We start from the raw sequence: 27,767 nt of genomic DNA, 5'->3' as shown, positions 1-27,767 counted from the left end.
CTGTCTGCTAACCAATTCTCCATCCACATCAATACCTTACCCCCAATACCGTGTGCTTTAAGTTTGCACACTAATCTCATGTGTGGGACCTTGTCAAAAGCCTTTTGAAAATCCAAATATACCACATCCACTGGTTCTCCCCTATCCACTCTACTAGTTACATCCTCAAAAAATTCTATGAGATTCGTCAGACATGATTTTCCTTTCACAAATCCATGCTGACTTTGTCCGATGATTTCACCGCTTTCCAAATGTGCTGTTATCACATCCTTGACAACTGACTCCAGCAGTTTCCCCACCACCGACGTTAGGCTAACTGGTCTATAATTCCCCGGTTTCTCTCTCCCTCCTTTTTTAAAAAGTGGGGTTACATTAGCCACCCTCCAATCCTCAGGAACTAGTCCAGAATCTAACGAGTTTTTGAAAAATTATCACTAATGCATCCACTATTTCTTGGGCTACTTCCTTAAGCACTCTAGGATGCAGACCATCTGGCCCTGGGGATTTATCTGCCTTCAATCCCTTCAATTTACCTAACACCACTTCCCTACTAACATGTATTTCGCTCAGTTCCTCCATCTCACTGGACCCTCTGTCCTCTACTATTTCTGGAAGATTATTTATGTCCTCCTTAGTGAAGACAGAACCAAAGTAATTATTCAATTGGTCTGCCATGTCCTTGCTCCCCATAATCAATTCACCGGTTTCTGTCTGTAGGGGACCTACATTTGTCTTTACCAGTCTTTTCCTTTTTACATATCTATAAAAGCTTTTACAGTCTGTTTTTATGTTCCCTGCCAGTTTTCTCTCATAATCTTTTTTCCCCTTCCTAATTAAGCCCTTTGTCCTCCTCTGCTGAACTCTGAATTTCTCTCAGTCCTCAGGTGAGCCACTTTCTCTGGCTAATTTGTATGCTTCTTCTTTGGAATTGATACTATCCCTAATTTCTCTTGTCAGCCACGGGTGCACTACCTTCCTTGATTTATTCTTTTGCCAAACTGGGATGAACAATTGTTGTAGTTCATCCATGCAACCTTTAAATGCTTGCCATTGCATATCCACCGTCAATCCTTTAAGTGTCATTTGCCAGTCTATCTTAGCTAATTCACGTCTCATACCTTCAAAGTTACCCCTCTTTAAGTTCAGAACCTTTGTTTCTGAATTAACTATGTCACTCTCCATCTTAATGAAGAATTCCACCATATTATGGTCATTCTTACCCAAGGGGCCTCTCACGACAAGATTGCTAATTAACCCTTCCTCATTGCTCAAAACCCAGTCCAGAATAGCCTGCTCTCTAGTTGGTTCCTCGACATGTTGGTTCAAAAAACCATCCCGCATACATTCCAAGAAATCCTCTTCCTCAGCACCTTTACCAATTTGGTTCACCCAATCTACATGTAGATTGAAGTCACCCATTATAACTGCATTTCCGTGACATACTGAGCTGTATCCACAGCTTTGCAGTTTCTTGCACTCACAGGCAGAGCAGTTGCCATAACAAGCCATTATGTATCTGGATAGGATACTTTCCATGGTGTATTGATTAAAAATTAGAGAGGGTCAAAGGGGGTATGCTGAATTTCTCTTGCCTCGAGGAAATGAGTTGGTGAGCTCTCTTGGCCATGGCATTTACATGGATATCCCAATTCACAGAAAACTGCCAATTACAGCCGGGGGTATACTCAACAACTCAGTCTTTGGGGGCTGACAGTTTCATAGATTTGCAACCCTCTGAGTTAAGAAGCCCATCTTCATCCCTGTCTCAAAGTACCAATGCATTATTGCAGGTGGAGCAGCTGTTGCATCAGGAAGTGCTGCTCCGTCGCAGTTCCTGTGACCGGGGTTCCATCCTGACCTGTGAAGTGTTAGTGTTCTCCTTGTGATTTTAGAGTGCGGAGGAGATTTACCAGGATGCTGCCTGGATTATAGTCATAGTCATACTTTATTGATCCCGAGGGAAATTGGTTTTCGTTACAGTTGCACCAACCCAGAATAGAGTATAAATATAGCAATATAAAACCATAAGTAATTAAATAGTAATATGTAAATTATGCCAGGAAATAAGTCCAGGACCAGCCTATTGGCTCAGGGTGTCTGACCCTCCAAGGGAGGAGTTGTAAAGTTTGATGGCCACAGGCAGGAATGACTTCCTATGACGCTCTGTGTTACATCTCAGTGGAATGAGTCTCTGGCTGAATGTACTCCTGTGCCCACCCAGTACATTATGTAGTGGGTGGGAGACATTGTCCAAGATGGCATACAACTTGGACAGCATCCTCTTTTCAGACACCACCGTGAGAGAGTCCAGTTCCATCCCCACAACATCACTGGCCTTACGAATGAGTTTGTTGATTCTGTTGGTGTCTGCTACCCTCAGCCTGCTGCCCTAGCACACAACAGCAAACATGATAGCACTGGCCACCACAGACTCGTAGAACATCCTCAGCATCGTCCGGCAGATGTTAAAGCACCTCCGTCTCCTCAGAAATAGAGACGGCTCTGACCCTTCTTGTAGACAGCATCAGTGTTCTTTGACCAGTCCAGTTTATTGTCAATTCGTATCCCCAGGTATTTGTAATCCTCCACCATGTCCACACTGACCCCCTGGATGGAAACAGGGGTCACCGGTACCTTAGCTCTCCTCAGGTCTACCACCAGCTCCTTAGTCTTTTTCACATTAAGCTGCAGATAATTCTGCTCACACCATGTGACAAAGTTTCGTACCGTAGCCCTGTACTCAGCCTCTTCTCCCTTGCTGATGCATCCAACTATGGCAGAGTCATCCGAAAACTTCTGAAGATGACAAGACTCTGTGCAGTAGTTGAAGTCCGAGGTGTAAATGGTGAAGAGAAAGGGAGACAAGACAGTCTCCTGTGGAGCCCCAGTGCTGCTGATCACTCTGTCGGACACACAGTGTTGCAAGCACACGTACTGTGGTCTGCCAGTCAGGTAATCAAGAATCCATGACACCAGGGGAGCATCCACCTGCATCGCTGTCAGCTTCTCCCCCAGCAGAGCAGGGCGGATGGTGTTGAACACAATGGAGAAGTCAAAAAACATGACCCTCACAGTGCTCGCTGGCTTGTCCAGGTGGACGTAGACACGGTTCAGCAGGTAGATGATGGCATCCTCAACTCCTAGTCGGGGCTGTTAGGCGAACTGGAGGGGATCTAAGTGCGGTCTGATCATAGGCCGGAGCAGCTCCAGAACAAGTCGCTCCAGGGTCTTCATGATGTGGGAGGTCAATGCCACCGGTCTGTAGTCATTGAGGCCGCTGGGGCGCGGCATCTTCGGCACAGGGACGAGGCAGGACGTCTTCCACAGCACAGGAACCTCAGGCTCAGGTTCAGGTTGAATACATGGCGAAGTACTCCACATAGCTGAGGGGCACAGGCTTTGAGCACCCTGGTACTGACACCACCCGGTCCTGCAGCCTTGCTTGGGGTGAGACATTTCAGCTGTCTTCTCACCTGTTCAGCTGTGAAGCCCACCGTGGTGGTTTCGTGTGGGGAAGGGGTATAGTCAAGAGAGCAGGGTGGGGGACTGTGAGGAGGGGTAGAAGGGGAGAGTGGAATATGTGTTGGTTGGGGGCCGACAACAGATGACTCATGTGGGGGATGGGCAGGGGCCACAATGTCAAATCTGTTAAAGAACAGGTTAAGTTCATTGGCCCTGTCCACACTGCCTTCAGCTCCTCTGTTGCTAGTTTGCTGGAACCCAGAGAGTATGCTTAATGGGGATGGGCTGAGTGAGCTGGGGCTTTTCTCTTTGGAGTGTAGGAGGATGAGAGGCGAATTGGTAGAGATGTACAAGATGATTAGAGGCACAGATCGAGTCAACAGCCAGAGACTTTTTACCAGGGAAGAAATCACTAAAATGAGAGACTATAACCTTAAGGTGATTGGAGGGAAGTACATGGGGTGATGTCAGACGTAGTTTTTGTTTACACAGAGAGTAGTGGGTGTGTGGAACGGGCTGCGGGTGATGGTGGTAGAGGCAGAGATATTAGGGATACTTAAGAGATTCTAAGGCATATGGATAAAAGAAGAATGGAGGTATATGTAGGAGGGAAGAGTTAAAATGATTTTTGAGTAGGTTAAAGGGTCAGCACAACATTATGGGCTAAAAAGCCTGTACTGTGCTGTACTGTTCTATGACTGCATGGGTTCCAGTTTCCTTCTATATCCAAAAGACATGTTGGTTGGTGGGTTAACCAGCCATTGCAGGTCACTGCTGGGAAATCCAGCAGGGTGAGAGAGGGTAGGTTGTAGAGATATAGATTAATATAACATGGAAACAGGCTTTTCGGCTCACTTCATCCATACTGACAGGATGCCCAGTTACCCTCTAAGCCTTTCTTATCATGGATAGTACCTATCCAAATGTCTTAAATCTAATTGTACTGACCTTGGTCCATACACCCACCACTCTGTGTGAAGGAGTTGCCCCTCTGGTTTTTGAGGAAATATGTGAAGCAATGAGATTGTTGTGAAAGCTGGTAAAGTCTTGATGGGCTGAATGGCCTCCATCATCGTATGAAGTGAAGCATCTTGAGTTTGAGATTCTCCAGCCTGAGTCACACTCCAGGCTGGTTCTGTGGCTGATCGGCTTCCAAACCTATGGCATGAATATTGATTTCTCTAACTTCTGGTAATTTCTCACACCTTTCCTCCTCTCCTTTTCTATTCCCCATTCTGGATCTCCTCTTACCCCTTTATTTCTCCTCACCTGCCCATCACCTCCCCCTGGTGCCCCTTCTCCTTCCTTTTCTTCCATCGTCCACTTTCCTCTCCCATCAGATCCCTTTCTCAGCCCTTTACCTCTTCCAACCATCCCATCCCAGCCTCTTACTTCATTCCCCCCTCCCCACCCATCCACCTTCCCCCTCAACTGGTCTCACCCATCACCTGCCAGCTTTTACCCTTCTCTTCCCCCCCCCCCACCTTCTTACTCTGGCTTCCTTTCCAGTCCTGAAGAAGGGTCTCGGCCCGAAACGTCGACTGTTTATTCTCCTCCATAGACGCTGCCTGTCCTGCTGAGTTCCTCCAGCAGTCTGGTTTCCCAGCATCTGCAAAAGCTCTTGTGTTTATGATAGAGTGGCTGTTTTTTTTTCCACGAGAGGAAGGATTTGGAAACAGATTGAATTTAGAATTAAATCCTATTTCTCTTTAAACTTGCAGGTAAGAACACTTCACCCTTATCAGCCACATTCAGATTCGCTGTCCTCTATCTGTGTCTCACAGTGACCTGTGCCTGAGAGTGATTGTCTGCTGGAATGGGTTACGCTGGATTTGGATTCTGAGTTTTTAAAAATTTGTACCAAATAGTGAATTAAAGAAAATGGGCTGGGATCCTTCTGGTTGGTGATTCTACTTCAGAATAATCTGATGCAGCAAATTAAAATTCCAGCATTTAAATTAATATCCTGTTTATTCTCAGCGGATGTCATTGGAATGTGTTGTTTGTTCCTCAGAAGAATTCCTGCTTGTGTTTCTAATATCTGGGGCCTGATAACTCTCTTGGTTGCCGCTTTTGCAGCTGATGGACTTGTGTGTGGGTGGGTGTGTGTGTGTGTGCGTGCGTGCGTGCATGTGTGTGTGGGTGCATGTGTGTGTGGTTGTGAGAGCGAGAACGAAAGTGAGAATATATATTGTGCTGCAAGTATGTGAAAAGTTGTGCTCATTTTTGGGAATATTTTAATTGTTTTTCAATAAACCTGGAAGGGACATGACCACACCAGAGTCTGGCATTTGTACACTGCCACAGGAACATAAATCAGATGGGGTCCAAGGGCGAGGCACGTAAGATATTACAGCGAATTGAGAAGAGAGAGGGGGATCTCACTGAAATCTATTGAATATTGAAAGGCCTAGATAGAGTGGACGTGGAGAGGATGTTTCCTGTAATGGGGCATGTTTCCGACAACCAGAGGGCACAGCCTTCAATTAGAAGGACTCCCTCTAGAACAGAGATGAAGAGGAATTTATTTAGATAGGGGGAGGTGAATCTGAAGAATTCATTGTTACAGACGGCTGTGGAGGCCAGGTGATTGAGTATATATAAAGCAGAAATTGATAGATTCCTGATTAATAAGGGAGTCTAATGTTACCCTGAGCAGGCAGGAGAGGGATAATAAATCAGCCATGATGAAATGGCAGAGCTCGATGGGCTCTATTCTGCTCCTATGTTTTATGGTTTTATGGTCTAAGTTTGGTCATGATGTAACAAGATAATATTGGTCAAATATCTACCGATAATACTGGAAATGCTGAGCGGATCTGTGGGAAAATGGGTGACATTTTGGCGGTTAAAGTTTATTGTCACCTGCACAGGTACCTGTGTGCATGGGTACAATGAAAGGTTTACTTGTAGCAGCATCACAGCCCCTAGCATCAGATAAGCAGCAAAAACAGTTTTATTGTCACTGACATATGTCATGAAATCTGTTTATCTGCAGTAGCAGTAAAGTGCAAGACATAAAAATCTCTACGAGATACAATATGAATATATAATCAATAAACAAAGAACAGGTAAATAAATAGTGCAACAAGAGAACGAACAGTGAAATGGTGTTCACGGAGCATTCAGAAATCTGATGGCGGAGGTGAAAAAGATGTTCTTAAACACTGTGTGTGTCTTCAGGCTCCTGGACCTCCTCGTTGATGGTAGCAATGAGAAGAGGGCATGTTCCTGGTGGTGGGAATCCCTTATGGCAGGTGCTGCCTTCTTGTGGCACTGCTTTTTGAAGATCTCCTGGATGGTGGGGAGACTAGTATTCACAAGAAAAACAAACTTCACAAGAAAGAATGCAATTAGAGCAACAGCAAAAAAAAACATTTTAGTGCAAAGTGGTCATAGTGTTGCTGTACTGAGGTAGTGATTAGGGTTGTGTGGCACAAGGGTTGTTCAAGACCAGAATGGTTGAAGGGAAGTAGCCGTTCTTCAACCTGGTGGTGAGGAATGCTGGCATTGAACTCTGAACTCCAGTGTCCCAAACTGTAACAGCATTGTGCTAACTGCTACACTACCATATGCTACTCACCACAGTGAGATTCGATCATCTAAAGACCCCACCGTACAAATTCTAGTAAACTGGAATAAACAGAATGTTGGAAATGGTCAGCAGGCCGGGCAGCGTATGTGGAAAGAGAAACTGAGCTCATGTTTCAGGTCGATGATCTAGCTATAACTCTTGTCAGGGGCAATCCTCCACTTAAAATGGAAATGTGTGAGAGTTCTGTCGAGCCACTTACACCTTCAACACAACTCAGACGGGACGCGGAGAAAGGGTGTTCTTGTCACTGTTCAAACTGCAGGAGAGGGTCAGGCGCCCATAGACTGGAGAGAAGGCTTGGCTCAGGATGGTTGCAGGAAATGCTGGAAGCAAACAACTTCTCTCTGATGGAAGGGCAGGGCTCATCTCGGAACAGCACAACAACTGAGAAATCAGAGTATGCAGAGTAAGAGAGCGAGTGTCACTTATACACACACACACTCCTACATGCACATGCGCGAGCCCCTCTTTCGCACACATACATAGGATCTAATTACAGTTTACAAGCCCATAAGATGGGCATTTGGCCCATCGAACCTGCTCTGCCATTTGGTCATGGCTAATTTATTCTCCCTCTCAATCCCATTCTCCTGCCTTCTCCCCTAATATGTCTAATTATCCAAATGTCCATATTTACCGAACATCTCCACTGACTGTGGAATCAACTACAAAACACAGGTTTAAGGTGAGAGGGGAAAGATTTAATAGGAACTGAAGAAGCTTTTTTTTTGAACAGAAGTTGATGTAAAGATTAAAGATCATCTTTATTTGTCACACATACACCAAAACATCAGTACATATAGTGAAATGCATTGTCTGCATCAAATCAAATCAGTGAGGATCGTGCCTGCAAGTGTCGCCATGCTTCCAACGCTAACGTAGCATGCCCACAACTTACTGACCCTAACCTGTAGTCTTTGGACTGTGGGAGCAAACCCATGTGTTTACGGGGATTACTCCTTAAAGACAATGGCTGGAACTCAACCGATTCACTGGCACTGTAGTAGTATTACACTAGTCGCTACGCCACCGTCCCACTCAATGTACATATGGAAGTGACTGAAGCAGGTACAATAACAACCCTTAAAAGGTGTTTAGACAGGTATATGATCAGGTAAAGTTTAGAAGGATGTGTGGCGAATGGAACTAGCTCGGATGAGCATCTTGGTTTGGCATAGACGAGATGGGCTGAAGGGCCTGTGTGCCTATGACGTACAAGCTCATGATACGCACATGTCCTTAAACTTGTTGGGCAGTCTGTGTTATCAGGTTATCTGGTAATACAGGTGCAAAAGTATCCCACCTTTCCTCACCCTCCTCATTTATGTTACCCAGAAGCATTCACTAAGATGGAATCTTACCCAGGACTGAAATAGTTTGGGTTCCTTCTTTATAATTAAAGGATGGGAGTGTTGAGAGACGTTTCTGGCCAGATTTGCTTTGAACCAACCAATCTCTCCAGTCAGCGTTGCTGACTTGTTCCTTCCACTCTACTGTGGAGCCAATGGATTAATAACAATTAGCGGAACTGCATTAAGACAGTGCATTGCTAACAAGGAAATAGAGCCCTGAAACTTAACCCTCTCGTTGTCTTGGTCTCCTCAACTCACCATAACCCTTTCACTGATGCCTTTCCCTTCTCCAGCTCACACTTTAACATGTTTCCCTGCTGCCTGTTGTTTATGGACATGTCTTTTCACTCATCCATCACGAAGGAGCTACAGGAGCATGAGGATAGACCAATATTTTAGGAATCGCTTCTTCCCTTCCAGGATCAGATTTCTGAATGGTCCATGAACCAATAAGCACTACCTCTTATCTATCTATCTCACACAGGAGATTCTGCACGTGCTGGAGAAGAGTTCGCTCCGACTGATAGGAAAGGGCTCAACCCAAAATGTTGATTGTTTATGCCTCTCCCTAGATGTTGCCAGACGTGCTGAGCTCCTCCAGCATTTTGTCTGTGTTGACTTAACTACCGAGCTACCTAAATGTATTTGTTGTTGTAAATTATAGGAACTTTTTAATGTATTGCACTGAACCGCCGTCTCAAAGCCACACATTTCACAACATGTCAGTGATTATAAACCTGCTTGTGAATCTTTTGCGTGCCCTGCACCGCATTACTTTCTCTGCCCTGCTCACCCCCCCCCCCCCCCGCATTCCTCCTCTCCCTTTATCCCTGCCCTGACAATGTACACAACTGAAGCGGGAGCGCCCACAGGGACTGGGCTGGTTTGACAAAGGAACACAAGACAGAAACAGGAAGCATCTTGCTTCCTTTACGAGAAGCTGAGGAATTTGACCCAGTGGCCATCACCCCGGGAGCAAGTACTCCCTCCGAGGACGGATGGCCCTGTGTGGGGAGACACGGTGAGGCTGGGGCAGATATCCCAGACGGTTCAAGTCAGGGTTGTTGGAAGCAATTTTCTCAGCAGTAGAAAGTGATTTGCTCTCAGGAAGGGTCGTGGAACGGAGCTGGTAAGAACATGAGTTAATTTTACAGCTGGAGTGACTCCTTTTCAAGGCAGAGTAAATCATTTGTTAACTTGCATGACTTTAATTATTTTTGGAGCAGGGTTAGGGTGTTAGTATGTGGGCAGTGGAAAAATTAACCCCCTTGGAGTTATCAATCTCATTACTGTAGATTCTATGCTACTGGACCCTGCCTCTCCGGGTCCAACTCCACTTCCTATTCTCAGAATATATGCTTCAAAACCAATTGTCTTATATTGGTGGAAGGGGGTTTGTTTAGAATTATATTATGCGTGGGAATGTGTGTGGGGTGAGAGTGGAGGGACTGGGAGTCAGGTGGTGTTGCTGAGCGTAGTAGGCATTAGGGTTAGTTGTTGGGCATCAACTTTTCCTTTGTTAACTTGCGTGACTTTAGCTTTCGTTAGAGCAGGTATCTGTTTCCAAAACAAGGGCAGTCGATGATAACGCTGATACCAAGAAACCACTTACACACAGTGGCCACTTTATTAGGTACAGATTGTACACTGAGCGTATGCTCGTGCTTTTCGAAGTGTTGTGTCTTCAGGAATACTCTTCTGCACACTACTGTAGTAATGTGTGGTCATTTGAGTTACTGTCACCTTCTGGTCACCTTGAACCTCTCTGGCCATTCTCTGACCTCTCTCACAAACAAGGTGTTTTTCGCCCACAGAACTGCCAGTTACTGGGTGCTTTTCTTTTGTTTTATGCACTATTCTCTGCAAACTCTAGAGACTGTTGTGCGTGAAAATACCAGGAGGTCAGCAGTTTCTGAGATAATCAAACCAAAGTGTCTGGCACCAACAGTCATTCCACGGTCAAAGTCACATTTCTGCCCCACTCTGATGTTTGGTTTGAACAGCAACTGAACTTCATCATGTCTGCATGCTTTGAGTTGCTTTCACATGATTAGCTGATTAGATATTTGCAATAACGAGCAAGTGTTCAGGTGTACCAATAAAGTGACCTCTGTTTAGAGGAAACTTTCCCATTTATTTTGCTAAAGACTCGAGTGATATCTGTTGGCAGTGCCTTGAAGTGAAGTCCAGCTGGCATGCCAGTTTGGATCAGCTGATTTTCTTTATTGCTTTAGCCTGAGATGGGAAGTCAGGTGTTCAAATCCCTCTTCAATGACCTGATAAAATCAAGGCTGACAATTCTCCCTAGCACAGTGTTGAGTCTACACCGATAGAGGTGTCATCATGGAGTATGGAAGACTACTGCACTTCAGCTCATGATGTTGTGTCGACCTTTTAACCTACTTTGAAATCTATCAAACCCTTCCCTCCTGCATAATCCTCTATTTTTCTTTTGTCTATATACATATCTAAGTGATTCCTAAATGTCCCCAAAGTATCTGCCTCTGGCAGGTTGTTCTACACACCCACCACTCTGTGTAAAAGACCTGCCTCTGAAATCCCCTCTATACTTTCATCCATTCACCCTAAAATTATGTACTCTGGTGTTAGACATTTCTGCCTGGGAAAATGTCTCTGGCTGTCCACTCTATCAATGCCTCTCATCATCTTGTACATCTCTATTAAGTCACCTCTCATCCTCCTTCACTCCAGAGAGAAAAGCCTGAGCTTACTCAACTTTTCCCCATAAGAAATGCTCCCCAGTCCAAGCAGCACCCTGCTGAATCTCCTCTGCACCCTTTCTAAAGCTTCCACACCCTTCCTATAATGTAGGATTTCTTAATCGGGGTTCTGTGAGAGGTTGCTAGAGAGTTCATGATTTTAAAAAAACATTGTTTTTTGAACTTCGCAGTAGTGGGCGGTGACCGAGCAGCCCTGTTAGCAATCTCGTTGGAGGTCTCTCAGCACAGTGTGGCAGTGCACAGTCCGACCGTGTTTATTTGCTTGAGTCCATTCTCAGTTTTTAACACGAGATGGGGAGGCTGTTGATAATTGGTGAGCACTTTATTGCACGGAAGGGAGAACGGTAGGCTAAGAATTGGTGAGCACCCTATTACACAGAGGGGAGGACGGTAGCCTGATAATTGGTCAGTGCTGTATTGCACGGAGGTGAGGACAATAGGCTGATAATTGGTGAGCGCTGTATTGCACGGAGGGCAGGATGGTAGGCTGGTGAGGAGCATGAAATGCATTTTCTAACCATCGAATGGACTCGCCCAACTTGGGCTGTGACGTAAACCTCTCTCTCTTGAATTACCTCTCCCAACTTCCCCTTGTGTGCCACAGCCTGACTTATAGGAGTGAACAAACTACCAGTGTAGTAGAAAATTGGATGGAAATTTTCATTCTAAAGATGGTCTAGTTTGGTGATTTTTGATGAGTAGGCAAGAGATGGAAGAGGAGGATTCTAGGTCTAGGCCCATGGACAATTCTGATAAGGTTAACAATGAAGAGTTACAATCTTCTGAGTCATTTCACTGTACTAGTGCAACAACGGACACAGAAAGCCTGTCTTTATAATGAAAGCTACTTATCAATGGGTTTTACATGGAGTGGTGATCCAAGTTGTCCAATTCCATGGTGCCTCATCTGTGGCAAACACCTTACAAATGGCTCCAGCAAAACCGAAAAGAAACATAACCTTGGCAATCATGGGGATGACTTGCAGTGGACTGAAATGCGTGAGCATATAGACATTAAGAAAGAGGATGTGCTGGAGTTTTTGAAAAGCATTAAAGTTAGATAAGTCACTGGGACCAGATGAGATATACCCCAGGCTACTGTGGGAAGTGAGGGAGGAAATTGTTGAGCCTCTTGTGATGGTCTTTAAGTCATCAATAGGAATGGGAGAAGTACTGGAGGGTTGGAGGGTTGCAAATGTTGTTCTCTTGTTCAAGAAAGGGAATAGAGATAACCCAGGAACTTATAGACCAGCGAGTCTGACTTCAGTGGTAGACAAATTGTTGAGAAGATCCTGAGAGGCAGTATTTATGAGCATTTGGAGAGACATAATCTGATTGGGGATAGTCAGCATGGCTTTGTCAAGGGCAGGTTGTGCCTTACGAGCCTAATTGAATTCTTTGAGGATGTAACAAAACACATTGATGAAGGTAAGGCAGTGGATGTAGTGTATATGGATTTAAGTAAGGCATTTGATAAGGTTCCCCAAGCAAGGTTTAGATTTTGCTAAGTGCTTTGAAGATGGAGAATGGCTGTAGAAACTAGCCTACTTTACTTAACAGATATTTTCAACATATGAACCAGTTGAACAAGTCTATGCAAGGCCCTGGCGAAAATATTTTGACTTCAAGTGACAAGGTTCTTGGATTTAAAGGGAAACTGAAACTTGGAAAAATCCTGTTGCAAAAGAAATCTTGAAATGTTTCCACTGCTGCTTGGGCTTGAGAGTGAGGAAGGATATCAGACAATCTCAGGTCTTATTGAAAATCACCTAGAAGAAATGCAGAACAAAATTGAACAGTAATTTTCCTTCCTTTCAACACAAATGTATGACTGGGTGAGGGATCCTTTCTCTGAATCTTCTGCTCAGCCTGAGAACTTGACTTTGAGAGAAGAGGAAGTGCTTTGTTAGCTGTACTCTGATCCAGCACTCGGGATGAGATTTTCTGACCTGCCCATGGACAGGTTCTGGATTTCTGTGAAAGAAGAATATCCTGCCATTCATAGGAAAGCAAGGAACATTTTGCTGCAGTTTTCAACTTCTTACATATGTGAGCAAGCTTTTTCTTGTTTAACAAGCATCAAGAGCAAGGACAAATATCATCTCATTTCAGTTGAAAGTGAAATCTGTGTGTGCTTATCTCAAGTTGACCCAGAATTGAGAAATGTATTATAAGACATAAGACAAAGGAGCAGGAGTCGGCCATTCGGCCCATCGGGTCTGCTCCACCATTTTATCATGAGCTGATCCATTCTCCCATTTAGTCCCACTCCCCCACCTTCTCATCATAACCTTTGATGCCCTGGCTGCTCAAATACCTATCAATCTCTGCCTTAAATACACCCAATGACTTGACCTCCACTGCTGCCCGTGGCAACAAATTCCATAGATTCACCACCCTCTGGCTAAAAAAATTTCTTTGCATCTCTGTTCTGAATGGGCGCCCTTCAATTCTTAAGTCATGCCCTCTCGTACTAGACTCCCCCACCATGGGAAACAATTTTGCCACATCCACTCTGTCCATGCCTTTCAACATTCAAAATGTTTCTATGAGGTCCCCCCTCATTCTTCTAAACTCCAAGGAATATAGTCCAAGAGTGGACAAACATTCCTCATATGTTAACCCTCTCATTCCAGGAATCATTCTAGTGAATCTTCTCTGAACCCTCTCCAACATCAACACATCCTTTCTTAAATAAGGAGCCCAAAACTGCCCACAGTACTCCAAGTGAGGTCTTACCAGTGCCTTATAGAGCCTCAACATCACATCCCTGGTCCTATACTCTATTCCTCTAGAAATGAATGCCAACATTGCATTCGCCTTCTTCACCACCGACTCAACCTGGAGGTTAACCTTAAGGTTATCCTGTACGAGGACTCCCAAGTCCCGTTGCATCTCAGAACTTTGAATTCTCTCCCCATTTAAATAATAGTCTGCCTGTTTATTTCTTCTGCCAAAGTGCATAACCATACACTTTCCAACATTGTATTTCATTTGCCACTTCTTTGCCCATTCTTCCAATCTATCCAAGTTTCTCTGCAGACTGTTTCCTCAGCACTACCGGCCCCTCCACCTATCTTTGTATCATCAGCAAATTTAGCCACAAAGCCATCTATTCCATAATCCAAATCATTGATGTACAATGTAAAAAGAAGCGGCCCCAACACGGACCCCTGTGGAATACCACTGGTAACTGGCAGCCAACCAGAATAGGATCCCTTTATTCCCACTCTCTGTTTCCTGCCAATCAGCCAACACTCTTTTTCCATTCGAAAATTTCTTCTTTTTGGAATATATCTGTCTTGCATCTTCCTTACTTCTCGCATAAACTCCAGCCACTGCTGCTCTGCCGTCTTTCCCGCCAGTGTCCCTTTCCAGTCAACTTTGGCCAGTTCCTCTCTCATGCCACTGTAATTTCCCTTACTCCACTGAAATACCGACACATCAGATTTCGGCTTCTCTTTCTCAAATTTCACAATGAACTCAATCATGTTATGATCACTGCCTCCTAAGGGTTCCTTCACCTCAATCTCTCTAATCACCTCCAGTTCATTACACAATACCCAATCCAGTACAGCCGATCCCCGAGTGGGCTCAACAACAAGCCGTTCTAAAAAGCGATCTCGCAGACATTCTACAAATTCTCTCTCTTGAGATCCAGAAAATCAGGATCTCAAGAGAGAGAATTTCCCAATCTACTGGCATGTTAAAATCTCCCACAATTATCATAACACTAATCTTCTCACAAGCCTTTTCTATTTCCTGTTGTAATTTGTAGTCCACATCACTGCAGCTGTTTGGAGGCCTATAAATAACTGCCATCAGGGTCCTCTTACCCCTACGATTTCTTAGATCAACCCATAAAGATTCTGCACCGTCCGATTATATGTCACCTCTTTCTAATGATTTAGTATCATTTCTTACCAATAAAGCCACGCCACCCCCTCTGCCTACCTTCCTATCCTTCCGATACACCGTGTATCCTTGGACGTTCAGCTCCCAGAGATGTGCATCCTTTAGCCACATCTCAATGATGGCCACAAACTTTCCTTTATGTTCCCCTTATGATTTTTAAAAATTTATGAAAGAGAAGTAAAGTGCAATTTCTAAGCTTAACTATCTGTTTTTTTCAAGAAAGGTTGACTAAAAATTCATTCTTTACTCAAAAGAGCATGACAATTATTTTTGGATTATTATATTTAGAACTTACTGATCACGTTAACGTACTGTCAGCTGTAGATATAAAAATTTTTATGCAGGGATTCCCTGAGACCTGAAAATTATTTCAAGGGTTCCACCAAGGCAAAGAAAGTTGAGAAAAACTGCTATAATGAAACAAACAGAACTGAACACACTACTTCAAGTGTGGTCTAACCAGAGTTTTATAGAGCTGCAAAATTACCTTGTGGATCTTGAACTCAATCCCCTGATTAATGAAGGCCAAAACACCATATGCCTTCTGAACATCCCTATCGACTTGTGCATAGCATTGAAGGATCTATTGATGTGGACTCCAATGTGGCCTCTGTTCCTCCACACTGCCAAGAATCCTGACATTATCTGGGTGAGACATTGAGACAGTTGCACTTCTAGAAGTAACTCATTGTGAGTGGTCATACAGGATTTCCTAAAGGTTAACTTGCTGGAATGACGGAGCAGACTAAATGGACTGAATGGCCTAATTCTGCTTCTATATCTTATGGTGGCTAAAATGAGATGAGATGTCGTGAGTAAATGTAAGGTGCTATAGAAAAGCAAGTAGATTTAGAAGATCCCACGGCATTTTGCATTTCTGTGCAACGTCAGCAATCTGTTACGTTCACTCTATTTCTATCTCCTCAGATGCTGCATGATTTGCTGGGTATTTTCACAATTCTCTTTTATTTCACATTTCTAGCAAGAATCAGAATCAGCTTTATTACTACTCACACCTGCTGTGAAATATCTAGCTTGAGATCTTTTATCTCTCTGCTATTCTTATCACTATTTAGATGAACACAGCATGTTAACAAGCCCTTCAGCCCAACTGGCCCCTGCTGACCACAGCATCCTCCCTGCAAGTGGCAGACATATTTAAAATTGCAAAACAAGTTTTACTTTACATCCCCGCCGGATCATTCAGCAGTGATTAACAAGCCTTCACTGCCACCCCTCAGCAGCGAGAGAGCAGGGTAGCATAACAGTGAGTGCATTTGCTTTACTGCACCAGTGATCACTGATTGTGGTTCGATTCCCGTCACTGTCTGTAAAGGATTTGTACATTCTCCCCGTGACCGCGTGGCTTTCTTCTGGATGTTCCTGTTCCCTCCCATATTCCAAAGACGTATGGATTAGTAAGTGTTAGTAAGCTGTGACATGCCATGTTGGCACCAGGAGGGTCAGGACAATCACAGCCCACCCCAGCACATCCTAGGACTGTGTCGGTCATTGACGCAAATGACGCATTTCACTGTTTGCTTCAATGTACGTGTGACAAATAAAGCTAATCTTTATCTTTATCTCTCTCAGGCAGAACCTTGTGCATTTAAGATTTTCTTGGCTTCCTGCCAGGCATTCCCTCTCCTCTCTCCACCTCACCCTTTCTCACTGTGGTCCCAGTTTTGATTCTACCTGGCTGTCATCCACTTTTGACCAGACCCCTTTATAATAAGATGGACCCTTGACCTCACAATCTGCGTCGCTATGTTCTTGCACTGCACTTTCTCTGTAGCTTTTACACTGTATTGTGTGCAAAGCAAGCTTTCCACTGCTTCTCAGTATGTACGACAATAATAAACCGATTTCGATACCAATGACTGACCAAAATATTAAAAAACACAGAGCAGTACAGCACAGGATGGACTCGGGAGGAAATAGCTAATACAAGGGGCGTAATTTTAAGGTAATTGGACAATGCGTGGAGGGAGTGTTAAAGCTAGGTTCATTACACAGAGTGGCAGGTGTGTGGAACGCCCTGCCAGGGGTGGTGGTTGGGGCAGATACACTAGGGACATTTAAGAGACTATTAGATAGGCTCATGGATAAAAGAAAAATGGAGAGTTATGTGGGAAGGAATAGCCAGCTGGTGGCGTAGTGACATCAGCGCCGGGCTTCTGAGTGGAGGTTCCCGAGTTCGAATCCAGCCGGCCCCCTTGCACGCTTTCCATCCGTGCTGGGTTGAACGTCGAGCTAGCAACTCGGCCTCGTAAAAATAAGAAAGCCTGCTAAAAAAAAACGCTATCATGACGGCGTCCCAATGACTCCACTTGGCTTTCTTATCTTCTCTTATGTGGGAAGGAATGGTCAGATTGATTTTAGAGTAGGTTAAAGTTCGGCACGACACCATGGGACAAAGGGCCCGTACTCTTCTATGTTTTATGTTTTATATTCTAAAACACTTTGGGCCAAGGAACCTGGACTGTTCTATGGTCTATGTTTGAACTGTGTCCCATCAGTGCACGGGAGCACGGGAAGAAGAGGCGACTTCACACAGGCCCCCAATTGAAGATTAAAAAGCAGTGCTTCATGGCAGTTTTCGGAGATTGAAGATCCCAGTCAGTGAACGGGATTGTGAATAAAAATAAGGCAGGGGCAAGCGAAGTGGACATTGTGTGAGTTGTCCAGTGTTAGAATGGCTTTGGCTCGTCAGGCTTGGGCGAAGTAGGTATCCCCTTCCTCTTCTTTGTTATTCATGCCTCACACGTTAGGACACAGCTGGTGCAGTGAGTATATCTCCAGCAGCTGTGCTGTATTCTTTGTGTGAGATATGGGAATTCTGGAAGAATCCCAGTCTCCCGGATAACCACATCTGCACCAGGTACGCTGAGCTGCAGCTCCTCAGAGAGCATGTCAGGGAACCCGAGCTGCAGACCGATGACCTTCAGCTCATATGGGAGACTGAGTATGTGATGGATAGGAGCTACAATGAGGTAGTCTCCCTAGATTGCAGGAGACAGGTAGCTGGTCGACTGTCAGGAAAATGAAAGGAAATGGGCAGAGAGTGCAGAGTTCCCCTCAATAATATGTTTACTGTTCTGGATACTGTTGAGGGGGACAAACTATCCGGGAGGAAATGCTGTGATTGGGTCTCTGGCACCGAGTCTGGTGCTGTGGCTGAGAAGAGAAGAGAGGTGAAGAGGAGTACAGCAGTGATAGGAGATTCCATAGTCAGAGGAATAGAGATGAGACTCTGTGGACACAACAGAGACACCCAGATGGTACATTGCCTCCCAGGTGCCAGGGTCAGGGTCATTCTAAAGGGAAAGGTTGAGCAGCTAGATGTCTTGGCACCAATGACATAGGTAGGAAAGGTGAGGAGGTCCTGAAGAGAGATTTTAGGGAGTTAGGTAGAAGGCTACAATGTAAGACCATTAGGGAAGGTAATCTCTGGATTGCTGCCTGCGCTACATGCCATTGAGGGTAAGAATAGGAGCATCTGGCAGATAAATATGTGGCTGAGGAACTGGTGCAGGGGGCAGGGGCTCAGATTTCAGGATCATTGGGACCTTTTCTGGGGGAGGTACAACCTGTACGAAAGGGATGGGTTACACTTGAACCTGAGGGGACTAATATTCTTGCTGTCAGGTTTGCTAGAGCTGTTCGGGAGGGTTTAAACTAATTTGGCAGGGGGATGGGAACCCGAGGGACAGGTCTGAGGATGGGACAGTTGGTTTACAAATGGAAGCTTTGTGCAGTGAAACTGCTAGAAGGGACAGGCTGATGATAGGGCAAAATTGCAGACAACAAAATGAGTTGCAATGTGGAAGGGGGACAAAATCAAAATGGGTGATGAATACAGGATTGAAGATGTTACATCTGAATGCACGCAGTATACGGAATAAGGTAAATGAACTTGTAGCACAGTTAGACTGGCGTGTATGGCATTGTGGTCATCGTTGAATCGTGGCTGAAAGAAGATTATAGCTGGGAGCTTAACATCCAAGAATATACATTGTGTTGAAAGGACAGGCAGGTAGACAGACAGGGTGGTGTGACTGTGTTGGTAAAATTGAAATCAAATCCTGAGAAAGAGGTGACATAGGATTGGAAGATGTTGAATCATTCTGGGTAAAGCTAAGGAACTGCAAAAGTAAAAAGACCCTGGTGGGAGTTATATACAGGGCTCGGAACATTAGCAAAGATGTGGGCTACAAATTACAATGGAATATAGAAAATGAATGTCAAAAGGGCAATGTTCCAAAAGTCATGGGGGATTTCAATATCCAGGTAGACTGGGAAAATCAGGTTGGTGCTGGATCCCAAAAGAAAGAATTTGTAGAATGCCCACAAGATGGGTTTTTAGAGCAGCTCATGGTTGGCCCACTCGTGGATCAGCTATTTTGGATTTGGTTTTGTGCAATGAACCAGGATTGGTTAAGGAGATTAAGGTAAAGGAACTCTTGGGAGCCAGTAGTCATAATCTGATAGAATTTAACCTGCAATCTGAGAAGGAGAAGCTAAAGTCAGATGTATCAGTATTACAGTGGAGTAAAGGGAATTTCAGAGGCATGAGAGAGGAGCTGGCCAAAGTTGATTGGAAGGGGACACTAGCAGGGATGACGCCAGAGCAGCAATGGCTGGAGTTTCTGGGAGCACTTCAGTAGGCACAGGATAGATACATTTCAAAGAAGAAGAAGTCTTCTAAAGGCAAGATGATGCAACCATGGCTGACAAGGGAAGTCAAAGCCAACATAAAAGTAAAAGAGAGGGCATATAATAGAGCAAACAATAGTGGGAAGTTAGAGTATTGGGAACCATCAGAGGGCAACCAAAAAAGAGGGAAAAGATGAAATACGAAGGTAAGTTAGCTAATAATATTAAAGAAGATGCTAAAAGTTCCTTCAGATATATAAAGAGTAAAAGAGAGGTGACAGTAAAATATTGGGCTGCTGGAAAAAGCTGCTGGAGAGGTAGTAATGGGGGACAAGGAAATGAAAAAGTATCTTCACTGTGGAAGACACCAGCAGCTCACTGGAAGACACCAGCAGCACACTGGAAGACACCAGCAGCACGCTGGAAGACAACAGTGGTACATTGGAAGACACCAGCAGTACACTGGAAGTTCAAGACTGAGGGGGGAGATTTGTGAAGTTGCCATTATTAGGGAGAAGGTGTTTGGGAAACTGAAAGGTCGCAAGGTAGATAAATCACCTGGACCAGATGGTCTACACCCCAGGGTTCTGAAAGGGTTGGCTGAAGAGATTGTGGGGGTATTAGTAATGATTTTTCAAGAATCAGTAGATTCTGGAATGGTTCTGAAGGACTGGAAAATTGCAAATATCATTCCACTCTTCAAGAAGGGAGAGAAGCAGAAGAATGGAAATTATAGGCCAGTTCGTCTGACCTCAGTGGTTGGAAAGATGTCACAAACATGGAAACATAGAAAACCTACAGCGTAATACAGGCCCTTCAGCCCACAAAGCTGTGCCGAACATGTCCTTCCCTTAGAACTACCTAGGCTTACCCATAGCCCTCTATTTCTCTAAGCTCCATGTGCCTATCTAGGAGTCTCTTAAAAGACACTACCGTTTCCACCTCCACCACCTCCGCTGGCAGCCCATTCCACGCACTCACCACTCTCTGCATAAAAAAACTTACCCCTGACATCTCCTCTGTACCTACTTCCAAGCACCTTTAAAACTATGCCCTCTTATGCTAGCCATTTCAGCCCTGGGAAAAGGCCTCTGACTATCCACATGATCAATGCCTCTCATCATCTTATGCACCTCTATCATGTCACCTCTCATCCTCCATTGCCCCAAGGAGAAAAGGTTGAGTTCACTCAACCTATTCTCATAAGGCATGCTCCCCAATCCAGGCAACATCCTTGGAAGTCTCCTCTGCACCCTTTCTATGGTTTCTATATCCTTTCTGTAGTGAAGCGACCAGAACTGAGCACAGTACTCCAAGTGGGGTCTGAATACGGTCCTATACAGCTGCAACATTACCTCTCTGATCTTAAACTCAATCCTACGGTTAATGAAGGCCAATGCACTGTATGCCTTCTTAACCACAGAGTCAACCTGCGTAGCAGCTTTGAATGTCCTATGGACATGTACCCCAAGATCCCTCTGATCCTCCACAATGCCAAGAGTCTTGCCATTAATGCTATATTCTGCCATCATATTTGACCTACCAAAATGAACCACCTCACACTTATCTGGGTTGAACTCCATCTGCCACTTACCAGCACAGTTTTGCATCATATCAATGTCCTGCTGTAACCTCTGACAGCCCTCCACACTATCCACAACACCCCCAACCTTTGTGTCATCAGCAAATTTACTAACCCATCCTCCACTTCCTCATATAGGTTATTTATAAAAATCACAAAGATTAGGGATCCCAGGACAGATCCCTGAAGCATACCACTGGTGACCGACCTCCATGCGGAATATAACCCATCTACAACCACTCTTTGCCTTCTGTGGGCAAGCCAGTTCTGGATCCACAAAGCGATGTCCCCTTGGATCCCATGTCTCCTTACTTTCTCAATAAGCCTGGCATGGGGTACCTTATCAAATGCCTTGCTGAAATCCATATACACTACATCTACTGCTCTACCTTCATCAATGTGTTTAGTCCCATCCTCAAAAAATTCAATCAGGCTTGTAAGGAATGACCTGCCTTTGACAAAGCCATGCTGACTATTCCTAATCATATTATGCCTCTCCAAATGTTCATAAATCCTGCCTCTCAGGATCTTCTCCATCAACTCATCAACCACTGAAGTAAGACTCACTGGTCTATAATTTCCTGGGCTATCTCTACTCCCTTTCTTGAATAATGGAACAACATCTGCAACCCTCTAAACTCTCCTGTCCTTATTGATGATGCAAAGATCATTGCCAGAGGCTCAGCAATCTCCTCCCTTGCTTCCCACAGTAGCTTGAGGTACATCCCATCTGGTCCTGGTGACTTATCCAACTTGATGCTTTCCAAAAGCTCCAGCACATCCTCTTCCTTAATATCTACATGCTCAAGCTTTTCAGTCCGCTGCAAGTCATCCCTACAATCACCAAGATCCTTTTCCGTAGTGAATACTGAAGCAAAGTATTAATTAAGTACCTCTGCCATCTCCTCTGGTTCCATACACACTTTTCCACTGTCACACTTGATTAGTCCTATTCTCTCACTCTTATCCTCTTGCTCTTCACATACTTGTAGAATGCCTTAGAGTTTTCCTTAATCCTGTCTGCCAAGGCCTTCTCATGGCCCCTTCTGGCTCTCCTAATTTCACGTTGGAGTTGATTGTTAAGGGTGTGGTTTTGGGATACTTGGAGGACCATAATAAAATAGGTTTCCTTAAGGGGAAATATTGCCTGACAAATCCTTTGGAATTCTTTGAAGAAATAACAAGCAAGATAGACAAAGAAGAACTGATGGACGTTGTGTATTTGGATTTTTAGAAGACCTTGTGCCACACATGAGGCTACTTAAAAAGCTAAGAGCCCATGGTATTACAGGAAAGATACTATCATGGATAGAGCATTGGCTGATTGACAGGAGGCAAAGAGTGAGAATAAAGGGAGTCTTTTCTGGTTGGTTGCCAGTGGCTAGTGGTGTTCCACAGAAGTCTCTGTTGGGACTGTTGCTTTTTACATTATATGTTAATAATTTGGATGATGGAATTGATGGCTTTGTAGCAAATATTGCAGATGATGTGAAGGTAGGTGGAGGGGCAGGTAATGTTGAGAAAGCAGGGAGGCTGTAGGAGGGCTTAGATAGATTAGGCGAATGGCAATTGGAATAAAGTGTCGGGAACTGTATGGTCATGAACTTCGGTAGAAGAAATAAAAGCCTAGTCTGTTTTCTAAATAGAGAGAAGATTCAAAAATCCATGGTGCAAAAGACTTGGGAGTCCTCGTGCAGGATTCCCTAAAAGTTAATTTGCAGATTAAATTGGTGGTGAGGAAGGCAAATGTAATGTTCGTATTCGTTTCGAGACAACTAGAATATAGCAGCAAGGATGTAACGTTGAGGCTTTGTAAAGCTGAGGCCTCACTTGTGAGCAGTTTTGGGTCCGTTATCTAAGAAAGGTCGTGCTGACATTGGAGAGGGTTCAAAGGAGGTTCACAAAAATGATTCCAGGATTGAACGGCTTATCATGTGAGGAGCTTTTGATGGTTCTGAGCCTATATACACTGGAATTCAAAACAATGGCGGGGGAGGGGGGCAGGAATCTCACTGAAGCCTATCGAATGTTGAAAGGCCTTGATAGAGTGGATGTGGAGAGGGTATTTCCTATAGTGGGTGTCTTTAGAACTAGAGGACACAGCCTCAGATTAGAGGGACATTCATTTAGAATAGAGATGAGGAGAATTTCTTTAGCCAGAGAGAGGTGAAGCTGGACTTTGCTGCTATAGGCGGCTTTGGAAGCCATGCCATTGGGTATATTTAAGGCAGAGGTTGATAGATTCTTGTTCAGTCAGAGTGTGAGGAGAAGGAAGGAGAGTGAGGCTGACAGAGAGATGAACCAGCCATGCTGAAATGGTGCAGCAGACTTGATGGGCCAAATGGCCTAATTCTGCTCCAATATCTTATGGTCTCATGGTTCTATGTTTTGTTTTTGCTTCCACAGGTGCCCTCTTGGCCTGAGACCTCCAGCTGGGGCAGCAGAAGCGATGGGATGGCTGAGAAGGCCTTAAGCCAACAGTGGCCTGGTCCTGTCCCTTTCCCAGCCTCTGCACCAAGCAGTCATAGGATACTGAAGGTTCCATCCGAGGGAACGAGCCTCCCACGAGGACCGAGCTAACGAGGCCCCGATGGGCAGCTCGGAGCTAGGGGGACCAGGTGCTTCTGTCATCACGATAACATGGACAATCCCCCCACCCCGGTGTTGGGGGACCTACAACCCGATGGCTACAGACAAGAGGAGCAGTCATCAGCACAGATGGCTGCCCAGGCGCTCCTCTACCTGCTCATCCTGGTCGTTGGCCTGCCTCTCAACGCCCTGGTGTTGGCGCTGGTCTCCAAGTCGCGGCCCCTGAGGAGTGTCACCAACATGTTCGTGGTGTCTCTGGCACTGGCCGACCTGCTGCTCCTGCTGCTTGGCCCTCCCTTCGTCCTCGCCGCCATCGTTGCCCAGGCGTGGCCACTGGGCGCAACATTCTGCCAGATCTCGGGCTTCCTCACCTTCTCCCTGAGGCTGGTTTCCATCCTGTGCGTGGCAGGGATTGCGGTGGACAGGTACTATGTGATTGCCAGGCCTTTTGTACTCACCATCACCAGAGAGAAGGCAAAGAGGATGATCGCCTTCCTGTGGTGGGCCGGACTCCTCTGTGGATTGCCACCATTTTTCGGTGTAGGCCTCTACCGGTTTTCCCCTTCCAAGTGTTTGTGTGACTACAGTTGGCCGGACGGAGGTTCCAGCCTTGCTTATGGTATCTACCTTTTTACCTGGGTGTACCTGACCTCTGTGGTGGTAGTCACCACCTCCTATTGCTTGATCTACCGAATTACACGGATGCGCTTGTCGGCCAAGGCCCAGCGGATTGCCAGCAGCCTGCCCTCTAGACAGGAAGGCAGCTTGGTCCTTACAGAGCCGAGGTCCCTCAGACTACTGCAGGCCAGCCTTCCGCGCAAGTGGGCCAGCCTCATCTCCTCCAACTCGACCTTTAACTTGAGTGCCGGAAGCGCGTCAGAGGTGGCGATGGAGTCCAGAACGGCGAAGACCATTGTTGGGGTAGTGGCCACCTTTGTTCTCACCTGGCTGCCGTACTTCGCCTCCAGCCTTCACCGCCGAACTCCCTCCGGGAGCGGGTCTGCCAGGACGCTGGACTTCCTCGTGACCTGGCTGACCTTCACCAACTGTGTCCTGGACCCAGTTCTGTACGCTCTGCTGAACCGGCAGTTTCGACATCGCGCCAGGGAGCGGTGGAGCCAGTGGTTCAGAGTCTCTGCCCCACGGGCATCAGAGGAGGCCGCAGCACCGCCCGCTCAAGGTGTGAGCAGAACCAACATGGAAGCCAGCACAGCCCCCTTCTCCATTTCACGAGGTACGGTCACCCCTCGCATCGTCTTGCTGTGCAGGTCTATCATCCACCACGTGGATCCCTCAGAGCTGCCACACAACTTGATAGGGTGGCAAACCGTGTGGTGGCCTTCATTATTCAATGAACTGAGTTCAAGAACCACAAGGCAATGTTGCAGCTCTATAAAACTCTGGTCAGACCACACATGGAGTGTTGCCTTCAGTTCTGGTCACCTCATTATAGGAAGGAGGAGGAAGCTTTAGAGAGGGTGCAGAGGAGATTTACCAGGATGCTGTCTCGATTAGAGAGCATGTCTTATGAGGTTAGGTTGAGTGAGCTAGGGCTTTTCTCTTTGGAGAGAAGGAGGATGAGAATAGACTTGATAGAGGTGTACAAGATGATAAGAGACATTGACTGAGGGCACAGCCAGAGACTTTTTCCCAGGGTGGTAATGGCTAATATGAGGGAGCACAAATTTAAGGAGAGTGGAGGAAGGTTTAGGGGAGATTCAGAGGTTGTTATTTTCAAACAGAGAATTGCAGGTGCATGGGACAAGGAAGAGGATGATATATTTGGGAGATTTAGGAGACTCTTAGATAGGCATATGGCTGCAAGAAAAATGGAGGTTTGTGGGCTATGTAGGAGGAGAGGTTAGATTGATCATGGAGTAGGTTAAAAGTTTGGCACAACATTGTGGGCCAAATGGCCTGTACTGTTCTATAATAACTGTAATGTTCAGCCTCAGAGAGGTAATCCAACTCATCACACTCCGGACCTGTGGGATTAACAATTCGGTGCTTATTTCTGTCCAGAACTGCCCTGGGAACAAAATAAGAGAGGAGATGGGGCATTTCAATTGCAAGGTTATACAGGAGAAGTTTTGGTTCTCCCTGGAGGTTGAGAGGAGATAAACAAAGATAGCAGGGTAAATGGAGGAAAACTCTTCCCTTTGACAGATTTAATGAGCCAAAGATTCAGGAAGGTCTAGTGAGGAAATCATTTCTGTTGATCTGATGCTCACTGTCTGTGGGGGATGTACAATTAACATACAAGATCGAACATAGCTCAGTGGAGCAGGAACAGGCCTTTCAGCCTACAACCAGTTACATTAGTAATCAAATGGCCAACTAAACTAATCCCTTCTGCCAACGCAATGTCCATATCCTTCCATTTCCCTCCCATTCTTGTGCCTATCTTAATGCCTCTTAAAAGTGCCTAATATATCTGCGTCTACCACCCCCCTGGGCAGTGCATTCCATAGTCTTATAAACCTCTGTCAGGTGTCCCTTCGGCATCCAGCACTCCAGAGGAAACAACCCAAGTTTGTCCATCCTCTCATGCCCTCTAATCCAGGCAATATCCTGGTAAACGTCTTCTGCACCCGCTCCAAAGCCTCAACGTCCTTCCCATCATGGGATACCCAGAACTGTATGCAATTCTCCAGATGCACCTTAATTAGTATCAGAGAAAATTACTATCGCCAATTAGACCTAAGCAAAGACACAGACCCCAGTATTCAGGGTTTGAGGGTCGGCACAACATTGTGGGCTGAAGGGCCTGTAATGTGCTGTTCTATTCTATGTTCTATGTTCTATTCAGTTTAATTACTTTATTACATGATCACAGAGAGCCCACGAAGATACTCTGCTAAAGCTGCACAATCATGGTCACTTGAAATACCTTCCAATACAGGCAGTTAAGCAGTTTACAGGGGCCAACAGTTCCTGCTTAGACCTTATCGACAAGCTTCTGGATGCTTCCATACCTTACACAAAATTAGACAGAGGGTTCGCAAATACACTATCAGTTCCCCAGTAATTAGAAGAAACCAAGCTGTTAGTACTATAGCCTTGAAGGCTGAAGGGGTCTCTCCATTAATTATAAGAATCCAGGCAGTTAGTCACATAGTCTTGAAGGCCCAAACAAGACAAAATCTGCAGATGCTGGGAATTCTGAGCAACCAACACACATATACACTCTCACACTCACACACACACAATGCTGGAAGAACTCAGCAGGCCAGGCCCGAAAGAGCGACTGAATTTTTTTCCATAGATGCTGCCTGGTCTGCTGAGTTCCTCCAGCATTGTGTGTGTGTGTGTGTGTGTGTGTGTTAGTCCTGAAGGTCAATGGTTCCTCCAAATTGATTATAAAAACACGAAGTATTAGTAATGTAGCCTTCAGGGTTAAGGGTTCCTCCTTATACACAACATCCTGCGTTATCAGTTCTTCATTTCTTTCGGGACTTATTGCTAATTAATACAAATAGACACACACCCATCTGCCTCTTACCTTGCTATTATCATGATTTTGTTAACCCTTAAGTCTCAGGCTTAATTAGAGTTTTATAAAATTACAACATAATTTCCTGACTTTTGAACTCATATAGACTAATATCGGCAAACATACTACAGTATATGCTTTCTTGACCTCCCTATTAACCTGTGAACCTGTGTAGCCACTTTCAGTGAGCTATGAACTTGGACCCCAAGATCCCTCTCTTCAGCAACACTGAAGAATTGTACCATTAACAGTGTGCTGCCTCTTTGCAGTATATTTGCATTTCAAATGTGAAATGCAACACTTCACATTTGGCCTGGTTAAACTCCATTTCTCTGTCCATATCTGCAAGTGATCTATATCCCACTGTATTTTTTGACAGTCC

General features: G+C 45.2%; 2 protein-coding genes across 6 annotated transcripts in view; both read left to right on the top strand.

Annotated features, from left to right (window-relative positions):
- The window catches only part of LOC134358129 (stereocilin), a 96,456-nt gene extending 90,737 nt beyond the window's left edge, over positions 1–5,719 (top strand). Inside the window, exon 26 of the mRNA XM_063070115.1 lies at positions 5,184–5,719. Within this exon, the coding sequence (XP_062926185.1) occupies positions 5,184–5,260 (77 nt within the window). The 3' untranslated portion in view covers positions 5,261–5,719. The remainder of the gene's footprint in view (positions 1–5,183) is intronic.
- A 3,592-nt stretch (positions 5,720–9,311) lies between these two features.
- Positions 9,312–27,767, top strand: part of LOC134358597 (G-protein coupled receptor 161-like) — a 99,495-nt gene continuing 81,039 nt past the window's right edge. For 3 of the 5 annotated variants that reach the window (XR_010020905.1, XM_063071014.1, XM_063071013.1), the window contains exons 1-2: positions 9,323–9,538; positions 23,710–25,126. Coding sequence is in view for 4 of the 5 variants with exons in the window: in XM_063071014.1 (XP_062927084.1) it covers positions 23,944–25,126 (1,183 nt within the window). In the remaining variant the exon portion in view is untranslated. Of the gene's footprint in view, positions 9,539–23,709; positions 25,127–27,767 lie in introns of all 5 variants that reach the window. The other 2 variants (XM_063071012.1, XM_063071010.1) reach the window with 2 other exon arrangements.

The sequence above is a fragment of the Mobula hypostoma genome, chromosome 18, assembly GCF_963921235.1.
Source record: "Mobula hypostoma chromosome 18, sMobHyp1.1, whole genome shotgun sequence".
Taxonomy (NCBI): domain Eukaryota; kingdom Metazoa; phylum Chordata; class Chondrichthyes; order Myliobatiformes; family Myliobatidae; genus Mobula; species Mobula hypostoma.
Note: the sequence above shows the minus strand (reverse complement) of the source record. Positions and strands in the feature narration are given on the sequence as shown.